This window comes from Asparagus officinalis, chromosome 8 (assembly GCF_001876935.1).
Source record: "Asparagus officinalis chromosome 8, Aspof.V1, whole genome shotgun sequence".
Classification (NCBI taxonomy): Eukaryota; Viridiplantae; Streptophyta; class Magnoliopsida; order Asparagales; family Asparagaceae; genus Asparagus; species Asparagus officinalis.
The window spans coordinates 83198664-83218118 of record NC_033801.1 but is presented as its reverse complement, the minus strand read 5'-3'; the positions used below and the strand labels follow the sequence as shown (position 1 = coordinate 83218118).

At 37.5% G+C, this 19455-nt stretch overlaps 1 protein-coding gene across 2 annotated transcripts; it reads left to right on the top strand.

Annotated features, from left to right (window-relative positions):
* LOC109819624 lies at nt 8915-18976 on the top strand. 2 transcript variants are annotated; one of them, XM_020385401.1, is made up of 6 exons: nt 8915-9189; nt 9319-9392; nt 15424-15565; nt 16176-16484; nt 18219-18386; nt 18631-18976. In XM_020385401.1, exons 2-6 carry the CDS (start codon nt 9343-9345, stop codon nt 18733-18735), a joined length of 774 nt encoding a protein of 257 aa, XP_020240990.1. In that variant the 5' UTR covers nt 8915-9189; nt 9319-9342; the 3' UTR covers nt 18736-18976. The 2 variants fall into 2 exon arrangements, with proteins under 2 accessions (XP_020240990.1, XP_020240989.1); XM_020385400.1 differs by lacking the exon at nt 18631-18976 and having other exon boundaries at nt 18219-18577.

Sequence of the window (19455 nt, the reverse complement as noted above, 5' to 3'; positions counted from 1 at the left end):
TTGGACAAAAGAAAATCCACATCAGGATACTTATTTACCTTTGCAGGGGAGCCGTATCATGGCAATCAAAGCTGCAAAAGTGTATCGCTCTATCCACCACAGAAGCTAAGTATATTGCTGATACAGAAGCAAGTAAGGAGCTCTTGTGGATGAAGAATTTTCTGAAGGAGCTATCTCTCAAACAAGAGAAGTACACTCTATATTATGACAGTCAGAGCGCTATCAACTTGAGTAAAAATGCTACCTATCACTCAAGGACAAAACATATCAACGTACATCTTCATTAGATCCGTGATACTTTGAAGAATCGTCTTATGCACATTAAGAAGATTGATACAAGTCAAAATCTGTCTGACATGATGATGAAGCCTCTACCAAAAGAGAAGCATGACTTCTGCCGAAGAAAGGCAGGTATGACTACTGTTTGAAAACTTTCTCCCTCTACCAAAAGAGAAGCATGACTTCTGCCGAAGAAAGGCAGGTATGACTACTGTTTGAAAACTTTCTCCTCATGAGGATGGAGGGGGAGATTGATGGAAAGGCAGGTATGACTACTGTTTGAAAACTTTCTCCTCATGAGGATGGAGGGGGAGATTGATGGGAACGTGGTCCATCCCCATGATGAATTAATATGGATTTAATCCATGTAGATTTTGTGGTTGACTACATGCATGAATTGATAGATTGTCTTTACCCATGCATTGGGAAAAGGAAGGGCCAGTCTTTGGACTTCCCCATACAATGAATGTGGTGTACCCAAGAGGCATATTCTCCCTATAAATAGAGGGGAGATGGTGAAGGTTGAAAACAAGAAGCAAGAAGAAGAACCACATACAAATCTATAATCCTCAAGTGAGTTTGAGAGAAAGTTGTAATCCTCAAGTGAGTTTGAGAGAAAGTGGTCCTTAAGTTAAGTTATACCAACTTGAGAGAAGACCATTTATAAGCTTTCTTTTGATTATAGTGAAAACGGTGAAAAAGGGCGGGTGAGGACGTAGGCTGATCAATTTGAGCTGAATCTCGGTAAATCTTGTGTGTGCAATCTCTCTATTTCTCTTTGTATTTATCTGTTTTTCTCTTTTATTTTTTGCTCTTATCTCATCACAAAGACGGGAAAGGTCTTGTTGTACTGTTAATTTCCCAACAGGAAATCTGAACGTCCTTAAACACAACTTCACTCTTTGGTGGCCTAAAACAAAGATTATTGGCACTTGATAGGTAAGTGTAATTTTGGACTTACAATCAATCATGCTTGTGCTCTGTGCGATGACAATTCTGAAAATCTGAAACACTTAATTCTTTGAGTGTACACTCTCAGCAGATGTCTAGAACTAGGTCATGACATGGTTGGATTTTGAATGGAGAAGTTGTAATTGGTTGCTATTGGTTGGATGTGTTCAAAATCTGAAGGGACATTCATACAGCAAGAAGATTAGAAGAGTAGCACTATCCAATGCAGTGTATCAGACTTGCATGTGGAGAGATATTGCGAAATTTTGAAAGGAGAGAGGAATTTCATGGAGAATTTGTAGAATTTCTATTCTAACTTGCTTGCTTAATCAAAAAAATATCGATCAGCTACAATAATTGGGTTGAATCTCTATAATGCTTGTAGCTCTTATTTCATAGCATTTTTTGTAAAACACAGGATATGCCTGACGCTAACGATCTATAAATTAATTCACATGGCGAATGAATAAAAATTATCGTTCATTGAAAAAAAAGTTCATCCTCACCCTCTTATCTCACTTTTTGTTCCTCATGAACCCATGAAAAAATATTTCCTTTTTTTCCTTCCTCACGTTAATTATTGTCTTTGTCACCACCACATTCATCATTGCATTCTCCTTCTTTTTTCTTATCATTTCTTAATCACCATTTTTTCCCACCGTCATGGCTACTACTCTGCTATTGTAGGAATAAGTTAAAAAAAGGAAGGTGGAAGAAAGAAATGTTAAGAAAAGGCTCGACCATATTTAGGGGTGGATCCAGAAAATTTTATTTGGGTCAGACAAACAACATGTATCTATTTATGTAAGATAAAATAAAATAAAATATTATAAAATAATTGTACTTGATGGAAATATTCTCGGTAACCGAAATACATTTTTTAGTTTTATTAAACCAATTAGGATTCAAATAACGCAAATCGTTTGTAATTATCATTTGTGGAGATATATATTTGCACGGTTGACAAGGACCTTTTTGTTAATAGGCTCTTTGAATATCATGTCAATCATTATGATGAGAATCTAAAATATCTAATCAAAGTCCTAGATCTGCTAGAAGATATTTTAAGTTTAGTCCATTGATTCACTTGTTGTAAGATTCTAATTTAGCAAGATCGTTTAAAATTAAAGTAGTTGATGATTGCTCTGTTGACGACTTTCTGTCTAAAAATTTCTCCATAACTAAGGATAATAAATATTAAATTATTTTTCAATTAATCGATAATTTTTTAGTTATATTTAGTTCCCAACTCTCACAATTTGACCTTCTACAATATTTCATGTGACTCAAATTCTAAAATAAATAACATTCCATTAATCACAAATTTCTTTTGAACTTTAATATATTTCAAATTTCAATTAAACGTGAAGAAACTATTTGACAAACAAACTAATTTATTGCATATTCTTGGCATATTTAAAATTTTGATTTCTATCGCTCAATCATAAATGAAAGCAAGTGAATTTGTGAACTAGTAATTAAACAAGACCATATTAACTTTTTAGATACACAATTTAAAAGAAAATTTTAAACTCATTTGATATTGGTGAGAAGTTGAGGAGGGATGAAGGAATGGATGGTGGTGGGTAATGGGCATGGGCAACGTCCAGGGTGGTAGACGGTCGAACCTGAGATTTGGTCGGTGGCAGGGTTAGGCAGTGGTCGCAGTGCAAGTGAGAATTTGGGCAGAAATTGAGAGTTAGGGTTTAAAAACTTGGAATTTTTCGGGTTTCTGAATTCTAAGAGAGAGAGAGAGAGAGAGAGAGAGAGAGAGAGAGTTAGTGTTTAAAAACTTGGAATTTTTCGGGTTTCTGAATTCTAAGAGAAAGAAGAGAGAGAGAGAGAGAGAGAGAGAGAGAGAGAGAGAGAGAGAGAGAGAGAGAGAGAGAGGAAGGAAAAGAGAGAGAGAGAGAGAGAGAGAGAGAGAGAGAGAGAGAGATCAGTTTTGAGTATTGGCTATTGAGTTTTGGGTGTTAGTTTTGAGTTTTAATTATTAGGCTCAAGTGTTTTGTTGTATATTTAGGCTGTAAGTTTGATACGAGTCATCGTGCGAGCACTTTTGATCGCAAAATTATAAAAAATGGGTTTAAGAAGAAAATTACAAAACACACAAAACAAATCGATATGGCGAAGGAAAATATCTCCTCTAAATTATGAGAATCAATTGTTTACAAATCTCTCCTCACAATTTCTCTATAATAAAGAACAAACCTCTCTATTCTCAAATCTCACAAATTTCTACCTAGGGAATCCCCAAACAATAGGAGCTTAATATATACAAAACCCTAAAACCCAAACCTGGTAGGAACCTGAAAATTTGGCCCAAACCGCTATCAGTCGACTGATGGATTTCATCAGTCGACTGATCACGCACAGTTGAAAACACTCATCTCGAAATCAAAGAGGTGGTTGAGGGGAAGACTAGAAATCGCCAAACACCAGAGTTGTGGGGAAATTCGAAGATCTTTGAAGCACAGAAGAAGTTTGGACTCCTGTTGAGATTCAAAATGAAAAATCAATGTAATAGGGATGTTTCAAGACCAAAGTTTTCAAGGACAAGCTAAAAATTCACTCATCTAGAAACCTTAATAAAAAATCCCAAAAAATGAGGACTAGGGTTTTGAATATCCCATACGAATCAAAATAATTTTAAGGGATTGAGCAAAATTGAAGTTGAGAGAAAGAGTTTTACCTAGACCCGAAGATTGAAGAAGCTCAGCGAAGAACACCCGCAGAGATTGCTCGAACTTGAGATCACCGAGACCCTAGCTCCTAAATTCACGAACTTAATAGGTTTTGAGGGAGATTGAAAAGATTAAAAAGGAAGATGAGGAGATTGAAGAACTCTTGTAGAGGAAGAAGTCTCGGTTGGGGAGAAATTCTGATGGAGGAGGAGTTCTCTTGAAGTTGGTAGAGGAGAAAGAAGAAAAGATGAAGAAAGAAGAAAGAAGATCAGGATTTAAGTCCCAAAATACCAAACAACTTCATGATGCAGGTCACCTTAAGGTGACCCGCACGAGTGCGGGTCACCTCAATGTGACCCGTACGTAGGGTTGGTCTCGTGCGGGTCACCTCAATGTGACCCGCACGTAGGGTTGGTCCGGCGGTTGTTTTCACGGTATTTTCACCCGTTTTCGCTCATTTTTGATGTATTCGACACCAGTATTCACACCCCGATGAGTATACGAGTATAAACTACATCTTCTTAAACCTCCAACAGGTACACGAGGTCAAACTAATTCCCGAAACTCCCAGGAGTATACGAGTATAAACTCATCCTCCCCGCTCTAACGCCTTAAGAGTCTAAACTGTGTAGACTCCAGTTAATGTATGAGTATAAACCGTGTTTATGCTGGTCAATGCATTGCGATGAAGGTTGACGCTGGTCAACACATTGCGATGAAGGTCAACGCTGATCAACGCGGTGTGATGAAGGTTAATGACGGTCAACGTGTAGCCTTGGGACAACGCCGGTCAACGCGTTGCGATGAAGGTCAATGCGTCGACAATTTTTGCCAAAATAGGGCTCAAATCAAGTCCGAGCCTCAGGACCATATGACACCTCCTATGTCGACTCGAAAGGCGAAACTAGTCGACACAAAGTCAGTCGACACGAAGTCTGACCAGGTGTCGACTCGAAAGGTGAAGCCAATCGACACGAAGCCTGACCAGACGAGTCAACACCTCCTGTGTCGACTCAAAAGGCGAAGCCAGTCGACATGAAGCCAATCGACACAAAGCCCAACCAGACGAGTCGACACCTCTTGTGTCGACTCGAAAGGCAAAGCCAGTCGACATGAAGCCTGACCAGATGAGTCGACACCTCCTGTGTCGACATGAAGCTAGTCGACATAAAGCCTGACCAGACGAGTCGGTACCTCTTATGTTGGCTCAAAAGGCGAAGCCAGTCGACACGAAGCCCGAATAGACGAGTCGACACCTCCTGTGTCGATTCAAAAGGTGAAGCCAGTCGACACGAAGCCAGTCGACATGAAGTCCGACCAGCTGACACGAAGCTCGACCAGACAAAATGACACCCCCTATGTTGACTCGACATCTCGACTAACCAGACGAGATGATGCCTAGTGTCGACATGAGAAGTGGTCTAAGTCGACACGCCCTGCGGTATCAGTCGACACGCCCTCTGATTCTTTAAGATTGTATGATAATTCTAAGGAGTTCAATCGTAATTCAGATACAAATCCCCGATGAAGGTAGTCAGTTCAACACCGACTCAATGACACAAGCTAAAATCAGGAATCAACATACCAATTTCAGTTCGAGACTTTGACAAACGGTCAGATGATAAACGTAGCGCCGGAAGAATTTCAGCTATTTGACAAAATACTGAATAGACTAAGAATTAGAGAAGTCAAGAACTAAAGCCAATCACAAGTCCTTTTACACCGACTGAAGGTTGGGCCTATCACATCCAAAGTATTTCAGGGTCTTCTATAAAAGAAACGAGTCTGGAACACTTTGGAGGGGATATCTATAGACGTCAAAAATTACCTATAGGTTCCCACACGTACCTCAAGACAGAGAGAAGACAATGAACATTGTTATTTGAGTCAAATAAAATTATTTGACGTTGACAAGCGCATGAAGCGAATCAACAAAGTGTACGAGTCAACAGAACGACAAAATACGTAAAACAGCGGAACAAGACAAGTCCGGAAAAGTCAAAAGGTGCAAGACGCCTTGGAATGACTCGCATGTGCGGGTCACCCTAAGGTGACCCGCACAGGGCCGTGTCACCTTAAGGTGACGCGTAAGCCAGCGGGTCACGTTGTACTGACTCGCATCTGAAACCTTCAAAACGTGTTTATAACTGTTTTCTCTGGATTTGTTCGTTCCAGAGCCTCCCAATTGCTTGGATATTATCCTTAAACGTGGTTAGGCTGTTGTTAACTAAAGATAATACCAAATCCTTTGTTCTTATCCAAAAACACTACAACCGAAGCTTATAAATACAAGCCTAGGGCTCCTATATTCATGGGATCTGAAATTCTATCAAAGAGGGCGAGGTGTTGTCGGTTTAGAGAGTGCAATCCACAAATTTTAGAGGAGGGCTAGCAGATCTTGGCGAATTCTAGCATAAAGAAGGAGTTATTCGAAAGATCTGAGGTCCGTGTCAGCATACCTTGAGATCAAACTTGGTTTTGATCTCGAAAAGAGTCATAATCTCGCTTGGTCGAGACCATCACTTTTGCGATTGTTTCCTTTGTGAAACAAGAGTATCAAATTTTTATTCTGTCAACCGGATCTGATTCACGATGGTTCACGGATAAACCCGGCACAGGCAAAGATCCCACGCAAGCAGCAGGCGATAAACATCTGCTGTGTGTGTTTGAAGAGAGTTGTAATTTTTATTTTATTTATGTAAGCGAGTAGTCTTATAAAAAGATTAACTCTTTTGAATTCATTGTAATCGATAAACAATTGTAATGGTTCTACAAATAAACCAACTTTCACCCCAAACAGAAGGAAAATACCTTCTTTAGATTATGAGAATCAATTGTTTACAAATCTCTCCTCACAATCTCTCTAGAATAAAGAACAAACCTCTCTATTCTCAAATCTCACGAATTTCTGCCTAGGGAATCCCCAAACAATAGGGTTTTAATATATACAAAACCCTAAAACCCAAACATGGTAGGAACCTGGAAATTCGGCCCAAACCGCTATCAGTCGACTGATGGATTTCATCAGTCGACTGATCACGCACAGTCGAAAACATGCACGACTCCATCAGTCAACTAATGAGCTCATCAGTCGACTGATTTGTGATCGGTCGACTCAGCAGATACTTTTTGATAACTGGAGCGGTTTTCGTCGGTCGACTAATTGAACCCGTCAGTCGACTGATGTGCTGGAAATTTGATTCTTTGCCCTTTTCGCTTCACGCTCCAACCCGAGCTTCGCCGTGTCTCTTCACGCCTCTATTCTTAAGCTATCATGAGAACCATTTATCATCAAGCTCCCATGAGGATCACTAAGTTTCGAAGAGAAGATACACTCGTATCAAAGTTTCTGGCCTATTTATCAGTTGGGCGTAAATCTGAATGGGCTTGGTTGGGTGGAAACTCAAATGGGTTTGACACTTACATTGTTAAATCAAAAAATAGGGTGGAGTGCAATTATTAGAACCTTAGGAGGGGCAAATTAAAAAAAAATTACCAGGGCTGTTCACAAATTTGTAAAAACTCAGGGGTGCAACTGCACCCCGGAGGCGAGTGTAAATCCACACTCGGGAGTTAGAACATTTGACTTTAGTGGACAGGCTAAATCACCTGTTAGCTCCTAACTTGAGGCTAGTGATACACTTTTTGCAAAAAAAGAGTCGTACACTGAAAATTGGGGTAAAAAAAATTTCGTGGTCATTTTTGTTGCATGTTCTGACAATTATTTATCCGATCTTTTATACGAGAATCTAACCCGTTAGCTGTGCTCTTCAGCTTGTGGGCTCCGTACTCCCACTCCTCCTTTGAAAATTAGTAATGGCTTCACGTGAGCATCTCGGATTCTTTCCTTCGAATCCACCAGAGGCATTTTATTTTTCTCTTTTATATTTCTCGGACAGCCATCGACTAGCTGTAAAAACTTAAGTTTGAAGCATTGTATTGTGAGGGGATAAGCTTGTTAAATCCTTAGTACTTGAGATTTCTCGTAGATTAAAACTGTACACTAAGTATGCACGTTGAAAACTTTAAGCTCAAGTACTAGATTGCCACATTTTGAAGGAATTAGCTACTCATTGACTCATAGTTGCAAAGCTTGATTTTACATTGTGGGGGAACAACGGACACTTAAAAAAAAAACTTCTTTTAAGTGTCTCATTCTTAAAAATAGAAAAGAAAAAGAAAAACAAATCTAAAACACCAGATTCATAAAAAAGACGTCAATAACTTTCAAAACGTTTATGAGCATTATGATCGCATTATCGATTAAAATTTGGTAATAATAATAGTAGTATGAGTTAAATTTTATCACATTATTGATATTTTTAGTTTTTGGGTAATATTAATGATTTCATATTAAATTTCTGCAATAACTAAATTATCAAATTGTTACTTATATAGGACTCGCTTTTCATTTTAATATTTTTATTGCTGCAAAAATTCAATAGTAATATCTGAATATTGCTAGAAAGACCAAATGCCAAACCATGGTGTAGTACTTAAAAATACCAATCGGTAATTTAGCCGAATAGTAAGTAAGCATCAGATGATTTTTCTCCAAAGGTTGTGAGAATTGCAATTGTTACCTTATTCCCATCAATGTTAAATAAATAAATTAGTAAAATAAGACTTTGATAGTAGCTCGTCTCTAGTTGTTACCATTAATTATGTAACTAATTATGAATATAGGTTACGACATTCAATTTATTTATGCCTTATGTAGTACTATCAAATCAAATAAATACGAGAATAATTGTGCGCGGCAGTTGTCTACATACGGTTGTAATAAACCCCCTCACATAAATACTAAAATTACGTTACGCCAATTAATTATCTACGAGGGGGTGCAACGTAAACCTCCAAATTGTTTTTGAAATTTAAAAATCAGCTCATAAATCGTCTCTCCTCTTACGGCGGCCACGTCAGCCTACGCGAGATCGAGCTCACTAGCGCTTTCTGCCGGCGCGAAGAGAGAGATGAGAGGAGAAGAGAGAGAGAGAGAGAGAGAAAACAAACTAAAAAAAATATCTATAAATCAAAAGGGAGCAGCAGAGAGAAGAGGGAGTAGCCCCAGCGTCAGTTTCAAGAACACTCTTTCTTTTTCCTTCAGCTGCCATTTCTAGAGAGAGAAAGTTTTGTAGAGGGAGAAAGCAATGAGAGGAGCACTCCGGTGAGGAAACCCCACACCTCCACCGCCGATCTGCTCACTTGGTCGGAAAACCCTCCCGCGCAGGCGGATCCGTCGGCGGCGGACTCGGCGTCGAGGAGGACGAACAAGGTCAGCTTAGCTTCCCTAGGATCTCCTTTTTTTTGGAACGAAAGCTCTCCCCCCTGATTTCTATTTTTGGAATGGAAATGGAACGAAAATGAAAAATGATTTTTCTTTTTTTTGGGTTTGTTTGTTTAGCCCGCGAGTGGGATCTCTCCGGTGATGTTTGGAGGCCAGATGAGCGAGGAGGAGGCGGAAAAAGTGATCAAAAGGTGAGAGATCTGGTGAAAATTTGGGGGTTTGTTTTGGGTTTTGATGCTTTTGTTATTGGATCCGTTCGCTTTATTTATGTCTTGATCTGAACAAGTTATTTAGGAGAGAGATAGTTTTATCTAACGTGAATTAGCTGTAGATTGAAAATTTGCGGTGTTTTTATTTTATTGATTTAGTGTATTTAGCGTCTAAATTTGTGATCAGCACATATAAACTCATAGTAATCACTGTTTTCATTTGGCATTCTTCTTATCAATCCTCTGGCAAAATGCAAAATTTATTGGGAATTATGTTCATCTTCAATTTTGGTGAAGTTTAGTTATTTTCCCCCACTTTAGAATAATTCTTCTGCAAGTCATTTGTTCATGAGCTTCTCTGCTTATAAGATTGACATTTTAATCGTTGTGTTAATACTTTGATGATAGTTCATCCACTGAAGTTGAAGAAGATGCCTTGTCATGAGGGCCACTGCATGTTTACACAATAAGCAATGCATGCATTTTTTGTGAATTTGGAGTGCTTTGAATCATTAGGGCAGAAATCACTTTGTAGAATACACGTGCATTTATCAGATTTGGGGTACCATGCATTAATCCTAATTTCTAGGAAGTGTTTTATGGAAAGTGTCTTCCAGTTGCTAGAATTTCAGAGGATTGGAAGAGTGAAAGATTTCATTGCTTTGTTGATGTGGATAAAGCATGTGCCTTGCAATTGTAGTGGTTAAGTTGTCATAATGTATAACGTTGATAACTGTAAAAATTAACTGTTAGTTGATTCTGTACTTCAATGAGTAATTGAACTAGATTTTTTTTGGTGATGTGAGATTCTACACCTTTTCTTTATTAAAAAATAATAATGAACCTCTTCGGAAAGGTTTTGTTATTTCTAGGAAACAAACTAATTTTCTTACAAACTTTTTTACAAGTTCTATTGTCTACTTTTGTGAGCAAAGTGTACTTTCCCATTTCAATATATTTGTATGGTTTGTGATTAATGAACCAAGAGAATGAATAAGTATACCAAGTGAATTTATTGCTCATTGATGGTAATACAATCTGGTGTGCTGCTTGTTCCCTTGACTTGAGGCATGTGAATGCAATGATGCAGGAAAAGGATTTGTGTCTTGGGAGATTACTTAAACTTTGTTTTATATGACGTATGTGCCGAACATTAGAGTGGTACATTGTATAGTTTAAACTTTATGTTGGAATAGATGAAGAAAATTGCATTTAGTAGGTGTGTAAACAGTCCTATAAGTTTTAAACCCTTCTTCATTGGTAAAGATGGGTTTCATTTAATTTTTTGTGTTCATGTATTTCTAGGAGCATAAATATTTGCATACATTTTCCTAAACAGCCTTTTGCATATTCTTTGCACAAAATAATGTTTGCCTTAATTCACTATTTAGTCTACTATATAAATAATCCCCTATGTGACGCAAAGCACATGCTCCAGAATTGAATATGTGCAGAAGTCTATTTTGATGGGGCATCAAGGTTATGTCGAGATATGACTCATGCTTCAGCAACCAAAAGATAGTTTAAAGCTGCCCTGAGACCATTGGGGGAAATGTCAGAGTCGAGTACCTAACTCTAATAAATTTAAGCAACTAACAAAACTTTACAGAATGGAAGAAAAGAAAAAAGAAAAAAGTGGAAATATGATCTACATAGCACAAGTTCAGCTCCTTGAGTCTTAGAGGGAAATGCCAACCAATTCTTGCTTCACACCTCAAGTTGTGTAAGAGCACCTTCATTTCAAGAGAAGGCATCATATGTGCAATGGTATAATACGATCGTATTACTCATTTTCCTGGAACTATCAGCGATAGAACTAAATCACAAGCATTCATTTACTTCCAGGGCTTAAAGTGCTAGACATATTTATGTGTATATGCAGTAGACTGGATCTCTTATACATTAGGAGGTTAGTCTCTCCCTAAAATCTTTTCTATTGGGAAGTTTTATGATTCATGATCGGATTACTGATCTAGCATAGATTCATAATCATAGCTGTCAGATATTCTGCTTTTAAAAACAAAGTTAACTACAATGTAAATAACATAAGATAAATATTACTGGTCTTACGGTGGGCGTGTTGTCACTGCCCTAAAGGATATATTCTGACCTTGTGCGGTCAGCCAAGGCAAGACACAAATGTCTAGGTGAGATGATCATGAGGTGTTTGCGAAACTTTAGGAGAGGGGACTGTTGGATATAGGAATCAAGTAAATGATTGAAATACCACTTATTACTAATTAATTCTATTATCTTTTAACTACTAATTTCTTATGGTGTTCTGTACTGACCAATCCATCTTTGTCCGAAATTAGTAATAATCATTGTCCTAAATTATTAATCTTTTAAATAGGGTAATAATTTCAAGAGTTGTATCTTCTTTATAAAATGGAAATTGAGATGACATGAAAAGAGAAAACTGATGGAAGAAAATAAGAGAAAAAGAAAGATCCCCTTCTCATTCCCTTCCCTCGAACTATAAACTATTCCCTTTGTTCTTGTTCTTCTTCCTCCTTTTATATATGTGGAGACTCCACTGTTAATGATAGGTTTAATAGTATAATTAATAAAATAACCATTATAATAATAAATTGGACATAATATCTAATAATCATAACCAATTAAATCATGATTTTATTGCATTATTTATGATCCAAATAATATGAATGAATAAAAGATAATAAATGAGGAGAAAAAACATATAAAGAATTAATAAGAGAAAGCTCAATCTTTTTCAATCCGTTTTTCCAGCAATAACAAAGATTTGAAATTAACCATCTTTTGGATCCATCCTTCTCTCTGGCATAACAACAGAGGTCATTAGTCTTTTCTCTTCCTTGGAAGACATCAAAATTGCATGCATTCACTTTTATAACCTAGAGAGATTCAAGGGTAGGTAGATTTTGGAGTACTTGTGCAGCAGGAACTTTTACCCATTAGAACTTAGTAGTTCCTAATTTATTTGTTGGGTGTGATTTAGGATCTGTTATATCAGAAATGCAAAAGTAAAAACTACTAAGCAACTAACAGCCAGAGTTTGTCCCCCAGGTATTTACCTGTCTTAGTGTATTCGGCTGCTTCGGGTCACTATGTAGTCAGAGTGCATGCATGTTGAGTAATTTGAGTTGCTATAGATATATTGGTTAGACAAGGGGATTCTTTGGGTTATTGGTGTCTTTATGTCCATATCCTGGAAGGAAAGAAGATAAGAGAAAATGCAAGTAGAAGAGAGGTGCCAATAAAGAAAAGGTGCCTGGAAACAACTAGCTAGCTAGAGAATAAGTGAAGCACATGAAGGCATCCATAAATAAAATGAGAACCTCATGGAGTCATACGAAGGGCCACGTAATGTGGATTTGATACACCTGAATCAAGAAGGTTATCAGATTCTCAGTAGGTGTTAGGGGCTCTGGTGAACAGTCATATAATTTGTTTAATGTTTATAAGAAACACATTTAACAATAGAGATTCTTCTGATTTCTTCCTTTGCATATAGATTTTGACTACATGCAGCTTTTTTGCATCTAAATTTTGAAAACCTGAAAGAGCCCATTTGTATAATTATATATAACTAATAGTTATATATTGTTTTTAGAGAGAATAAGTAGCTATATATTGTTGTTATCTAAGAAAATGCGGATATAGATGACATGGACATGGAAAAAACATACAGATAGAATTGTAAACGAATCCAAGAAGATCTGCCGCTTCTAGAAGATTCGTGTTGTTATTTTCTAGGATTATACTTCTTAAATGAATTCTTTATCAAGACCATCAAAACTTGAATAGGTGCTGCTAAACTACTGAAGCTGTTGAAATAAAAATCATACCACTGAAGGTGAATCTTTTGTTCTTTGATAGCGGTTTATAGAATTGTTGCCATTTCTCTCTAGAATAAATTCACCTCTAGTGGATGATATTAAAACAAAAGTTACATAGTGTGCGGTAAGCAGCGGGTCATGGTACGAATTCAGATATGCAATTTGCCACTTAGAAAATTTAGATTCGATGAAGGGTAGCTTGGTTCGGTACGCAAGTTCGATAGTGGTATGCTGTAAATTATTTTTGGGTCGCTTAAAGTTTTTTAGTGGAAAACTAGAAACTAGAAAGCTAATTATGCATTTTAAAATTTTTTCATACAAAATATTTAGATACTTCTATTTTGTGGATTTCGTTTCTTTGTTCTTTTCTTTTACATAGTTCATGTTGGGATATGGTTTCATTTCACATTTTATTGACATACGTATTTAGTTATAATAAAGTCATTGGCTCATATTCTATTATGCGTCTCCCTTCACTAGGTTCCACATATTGCATTGCGACTTTCGCATGTGCGCAGGGACTTTGTGCCTCGTATATTTCTAAGTGGTAGGTCAATTTTGGGGAACTAATTCGTGTACCAGAAGTTGGGGTGAGCATAAGGTCGGTTCAATCAGTTTTGATCAATTTTTTATGAAACCAAACCGAACTGACAAGAAACACTGAGCTGAGCCGAATAGAACTGAACTGATCAATTCGAATGATTCAATCGGTTTTGTTTGGAAATTTTCCTCTCTATATTCGATGTTATTAGTGGGAGACATGTTAATTTAAATTGGGAAATGCAAGGGTCACGTGGGTGGGCCTACTGTGTGAGCATGTGAAAAAGAAAGGAGCTTATAAGTTACGGTTTATTATCAAATCTCTATACACTTATGTTCGGTTAGTTTGGTTATTACGGGTTGAAATTATTTCAACCCAATCAGACCCGACCAAAAAATAACTCAACACACTGAACTGCGAGCTTGTTGGTGGGATGCAAACCTTGGGACTTACTGAGTGCAACACGTGGTTGGCAGTGGATGGAGCCAGGCCTTGTGTTGCACTCAGTGGGTCCCAAGGCTCACATCGTGCCCATGGGCCGGTGGGCCTGGGGTGACCAAAATATGAAGTTTCTAAAACAGGCCATGATAAATATGTGAACTGTGATGCTGTTTCACTTTATTTCCCATGTGATCTCAAATATTTCATAAACTTTGTCATCTTGGTACACCGAGCCAATTGCAACATCTTTTGAAGTCCTTTAACATGTAGACAGCTGCTGTTCTAACAAAGCATAATTTTGTTAGGTCTGAATGCATTCTTTCCAGATATAAATATTTTAGGAGATCCCTTTCAGTTTTATTAATAATCAAGCAATTAACCCACCAGAGTAGAGTTCTGTTCGTGGAGTAGAACACTGGTCCAAGTAGCCTTTTCCATGGTTGCGAGTGGTCAAGCAATTGAACTGAAAGAAGGATATCAGCAATAGATATTGGGTTGACATATTCAGTGAAGACCTCATTGAAGAATCAGCTTGAAATGCCTTAAAACATCTTGATCTTATTATATTTGAAGCATGCATATGTTCAGCTCATTAGAGCTGTTGTGAACTCTGTATTAGTCTTATTGTTATTCATGAAGTGCTTATAAACATAATTGTTAATTATTTGGAATATGCATATAAGTCAAGTGGGCAGGTCTTTTGCGGCTGTACTCTGGAGATAAATGTTCAGTGCAATTTTCACAGGGGCCTAAAAGCTTTACTTTTTTTTTTGGTTTTGACAAGTCTCAAAAGGCCTAATTAGAGGGTACTTTGATAAGCTCATTAATTGAAAGCTCTCTCTCTCTCTGTTGTTACATATATATCTTGTTACTTGAATTTTTATTCCTAATGGAATTGATATTTTAATTTTCACAGTTTCACCTACTATGTTAATGCTTTTCGCCTTATTATTACTCTTCGGGCGCGATTGTGTGTTTTATAGGTACTAAACTTATTTTGTTTCATAGTTCAAACTTGTATCATAAATGCTGCTTGTTCTACTGATATGTAAGGAGGTTAAATTTCTACTCAACTGAAATTTTGCAGTAAAAAAGACACAATTTATGTCTTTAACTTAAAAAAAGACCATATTGACTGCTATATTGTTGATGATTGGATGTAGATTTAGTTTTCCCTCATGTATTAAATCTATTCTTTTGCTGCCTCCAGCTCGATGAAACCTTGTTCAGGTTATAAGTTAAGGGAGATAACTGGCAGTGGTATCTTTGCTCCTGGCAGTGAAAATGGTGCATCAGAAACTGGCAGTGCTGCTGCAAATCCTAATAACAAGACAGGTTTACGTATTTACCAGGTAGACTAGATTAAATATGACTTTAATAGAAGTTGATGAGTTTTAATTCAGTTTTTTTTAGGAATGTTCTATTCTTATCCTAATATCAACTGCTATACTGACAAATCTTGTAGCAACACTGAAATATCCTGACATTTCACCATTATCTTTACATTCAAACAAGACAAATGATAAAATTTGGATGTTCTTAAATAAAAATTATGGCAGCAAAATTTCAGCTGTACAAATAAGTCAGAAATTGAATGACATATTAAGGAACAATTTCCTGTCATGGTTAAGTAGAGAAGACAATTGTAAGAGTTTGAGTGAAAGTTAACCCATTGTATAGTATGTACTTTGCAAAATAATTGCACTGCAGAATTTTAATTGTTGGACAGTGTTTTCCATCTCTCTCCAGTAAAGTGCTCTTTACTAGTATTTGAGTTACCATGGCAGCAAGTGGAAAAAATGCCGTGCATTTACATGATCTTTTGGTTGCTATTTTGTGTATCTACTAGTATGGATTCAGCAACTGCTACATTCTGTTCGATTTTGATACCACTTAAAGTTTTTTCCCCATATTATTTTGTGTTTGTGTGGGACTGAAGCAGCTTTTGTATATGCTCATCAGCAAGCAGTTAGTGGAATAAGCCAGATCTCATTCAGTGCTGATGAGAGCGTTTCACCCAAAAAACCTACCACACTGACAGAGGTGGCAAAGCAGCGAGAATTAAGTGGGACTCTGGAAAGTGAAGCAGAGGCTAAGATGAAAAAACAGCTATCAGAAGCAAAGTGCAAAGAGCTTAGCGGGCATGACATCTTCGGTCCTCCTCCTGAGGTGCCACCCAGGCCATTGGCGGCTCGGAATTTGGAGTTAAAGGGACAGCTGGACTTTGGAGAACCTGCTCGAAGCGTACACACGTCTGTAAAAGTTTCCAATGTGAGTAAGTTGATGGATAAAGTTCATTTAATTTATATAGTTGTTTTAAAGTCAGGGTCTTTATGCAGTATCTTGCTTTTTCTCGTAGAACTAATTTATATTAACTGTCTTAAATTTATGTTTGTTTTCTCTTGCCACAACAGTTGTACAAATGCATTAATTACTTGTGAGAGAGTCTTTTCATAAAGTATTTTAAAGCAAAAAGACATGAATTACATATGTATAAGATGGAAACTTGGTCAGTGGCGGACTCAATATATCTGGAAAGTGGTGTCAATACACAATTAACAATTGAAATAATTTACAATTGTCTTCACTGAGTTTTCATATTTTGAAAGAAAAAAAACTACGTAATCGCATCATTAATAACACTATTAAATACGTTGTTCTCAATATATGTTGCTAGGCTTCAAACATATCGTCCTCAATTTGTGTTTCTAATCCTGGGTTCCCTGGTTCAGGCCTTGAATTGTAGGATGTATTTTTTAGTGTGTAAATTTTAGAAAAAAGCCCTCAAACCCCCTTCAGTACTCAACATCTTCCAAAAAACCCCCTGACAGCGCCAACCGCTAATTTTACATTGATGAGTAAAATTAAACTAAAAAGTATTTTTCGTCGATGAAAATGTGGTTCACGCTTTTTGGAGGTTTTTTTGGGGAAAACAATGAAAGTTGAAGGGTGTTTTCTAAGAAAATCCTAACTTAAGAAGGGTTTTGTGAAACTCTTTCTAGCTGTGAGTCTTGTGAATTCACATGACCCCACTTTAGTCATGTTGGACTGACCACTGAACGTGGTTGTTTGAACACACACACAAACATGCATTGTACGCATGCACATTGACACAGCACATGAAGCGTATATGAGATGGGAAATCCATTTATCGAGGTTAATTATATTACCTATCCATGAATTATTTGTAAGCTAGGATGTGTTCTGCAGCCCACACCATACTAGACGTGGGAGTACTCACACAAGTATCTATAAGATAGAAAACCAATTTGTTTGAAGGCAATAATATTGCTTATAGTTGAGGTAGTTATAAAGATAGACTTATCCATCAGCCTAAAAACATCAACACTCATTTGCATCATGGGTTAGCTACTTAATAGTTGTTTTAAGATAGAAAATCCAGTTGTTTGATCTCACATGCACACGCATTTATAAAATACATAGTTCTTTGAACACACTTAATAGTTGTTGGCATGTTGAGCACATGCGCATACATTTATAAAGTAGGAAACCTAGTTGTTTGCAGATAACAGGTGCAGGCACATGCGGGGATGCACATACGATACCCGTCAAGTATTCATAAGACAGTATTTTTATCACACAAAACACTGAATTAAGTATTTAGAAGATAGGAAATCCATCTGTTACAATAGCTCTTATGCCTAAGGATTTGAGTTTTTCTACGACCTAATACCTTGGCACATGATGACGCATGAAGTATTTACAAGATAGGAAATATTATAATGAAAAAGTTGCGTCAACTGGTTATAAGATGGAGTTTATTCTACAGACTTCTTGTTAACACTGTCCATACTGAGAACATCCTCTTATAGAGTTGAATGGATGAAAGAAGCATTCATAGGGTTGAATCTTATAAATCGATTATCAACTATGTAGATACTGGAGGATTTGACCTTCCTTTTCAATTATTTTCTCCTCTTGTAATGCAATTACCTCACTATTTGATTATTTTCCTCATTCCTTTCCCCCCTTTTCGCTTTAAAGCCTTCTGGTGGCCCGAGCAACATCAACTTTGGGGAGGAACCTGAAATGAAGACTGCGAAGAAGATTCACAACCAGAAGTTTCAAGAGCTGACGGGCAACAACATCTTCAAAGGTGACACTCCACCCGGGTCAGCTGAGAAGCCGCTGAGCGTTGCTAAGCTGAGGGAGATGAGTGGCAGCAATATATTTGCTGATGGCAAGGCTTCTAATAGAGACTACTATGGTGGGGTCCGCAAGCCTCCTGGTGGCGAGAGCAACATTGCCCTAGTTTGATTGTCATCCTTCTCTCCTAACCCTAGTTTCTCTTAGAGGTGTCTCTCTTCCACGTGGTTATCATCGGATTTCTGAGGACTGATACTTTCATCCACCCGGGTCAGCTGAGAAGCCGCTGAGCGTTGCTAAGCTGAGGGAGATGAGTGGCAGCAATATATTTGCTGATGGCAAGGCTTCTAATAGAGACTACTATGGTGGGGTCCGCAAGCCTCCTGGTGGCGAGAGCAACATTGCCCTAGTTTGATTGTCATCCTTCTCTCCTAACCCTAGTTTCTCTTAGAGGTGTCTCTCTTCCACGTGGTTATCATCGGATTTCTGAGGACTGATACTTTCATCTGGACCCTGATTTTAAGTGTTCTTGTGTCTTTCCAACATATGGATGAGTTGATGAGAACCTGTTATTATGTAATATGTTGTTATCTATGTGTATGTAGACAAGTAGACTGTAGTTTGGGAACAAATCTGATCCTTTGTTGTGGGTGCTAGGTGATATGAACTTGGTTCTATTTTAAGAGCATTTGCAACAAGCTATCACCCACCTCCTAAGGCTGAGGTGGTGGTGGGAGCTTGTTGCAGATGCTCCAGCAAGCTCCCAAGCTCCTAAGGTTGATCCTTTGGCTGGCGTGTCACGCAGCCTAGGGAGGGGTGCCAAGGAGCTCCCAAGCGCTCCACAAATTTGTGGAGCATTTGGGAGCTCCCAACCATTAATTTTTTTTTATTACAAAAAACCCTCTACCTTTCCTTACCTTTGAGCCTAGTTTGAGAAATTAGCTGTTGAGATTTTTCAAACCTGACATGAACAGTAACGTAGTCGTTGAAATTTATCAAACCTAACATGAACAGTAAATTAGTCGTTGAGATTTTTTACACCTGACATGAACAGTAAATTAGCCGTTGAGATTTAAAAAAATTGGCATGAACGGTAAAAAATTTCTATAAATACTCATTTTACTACACAAAACAT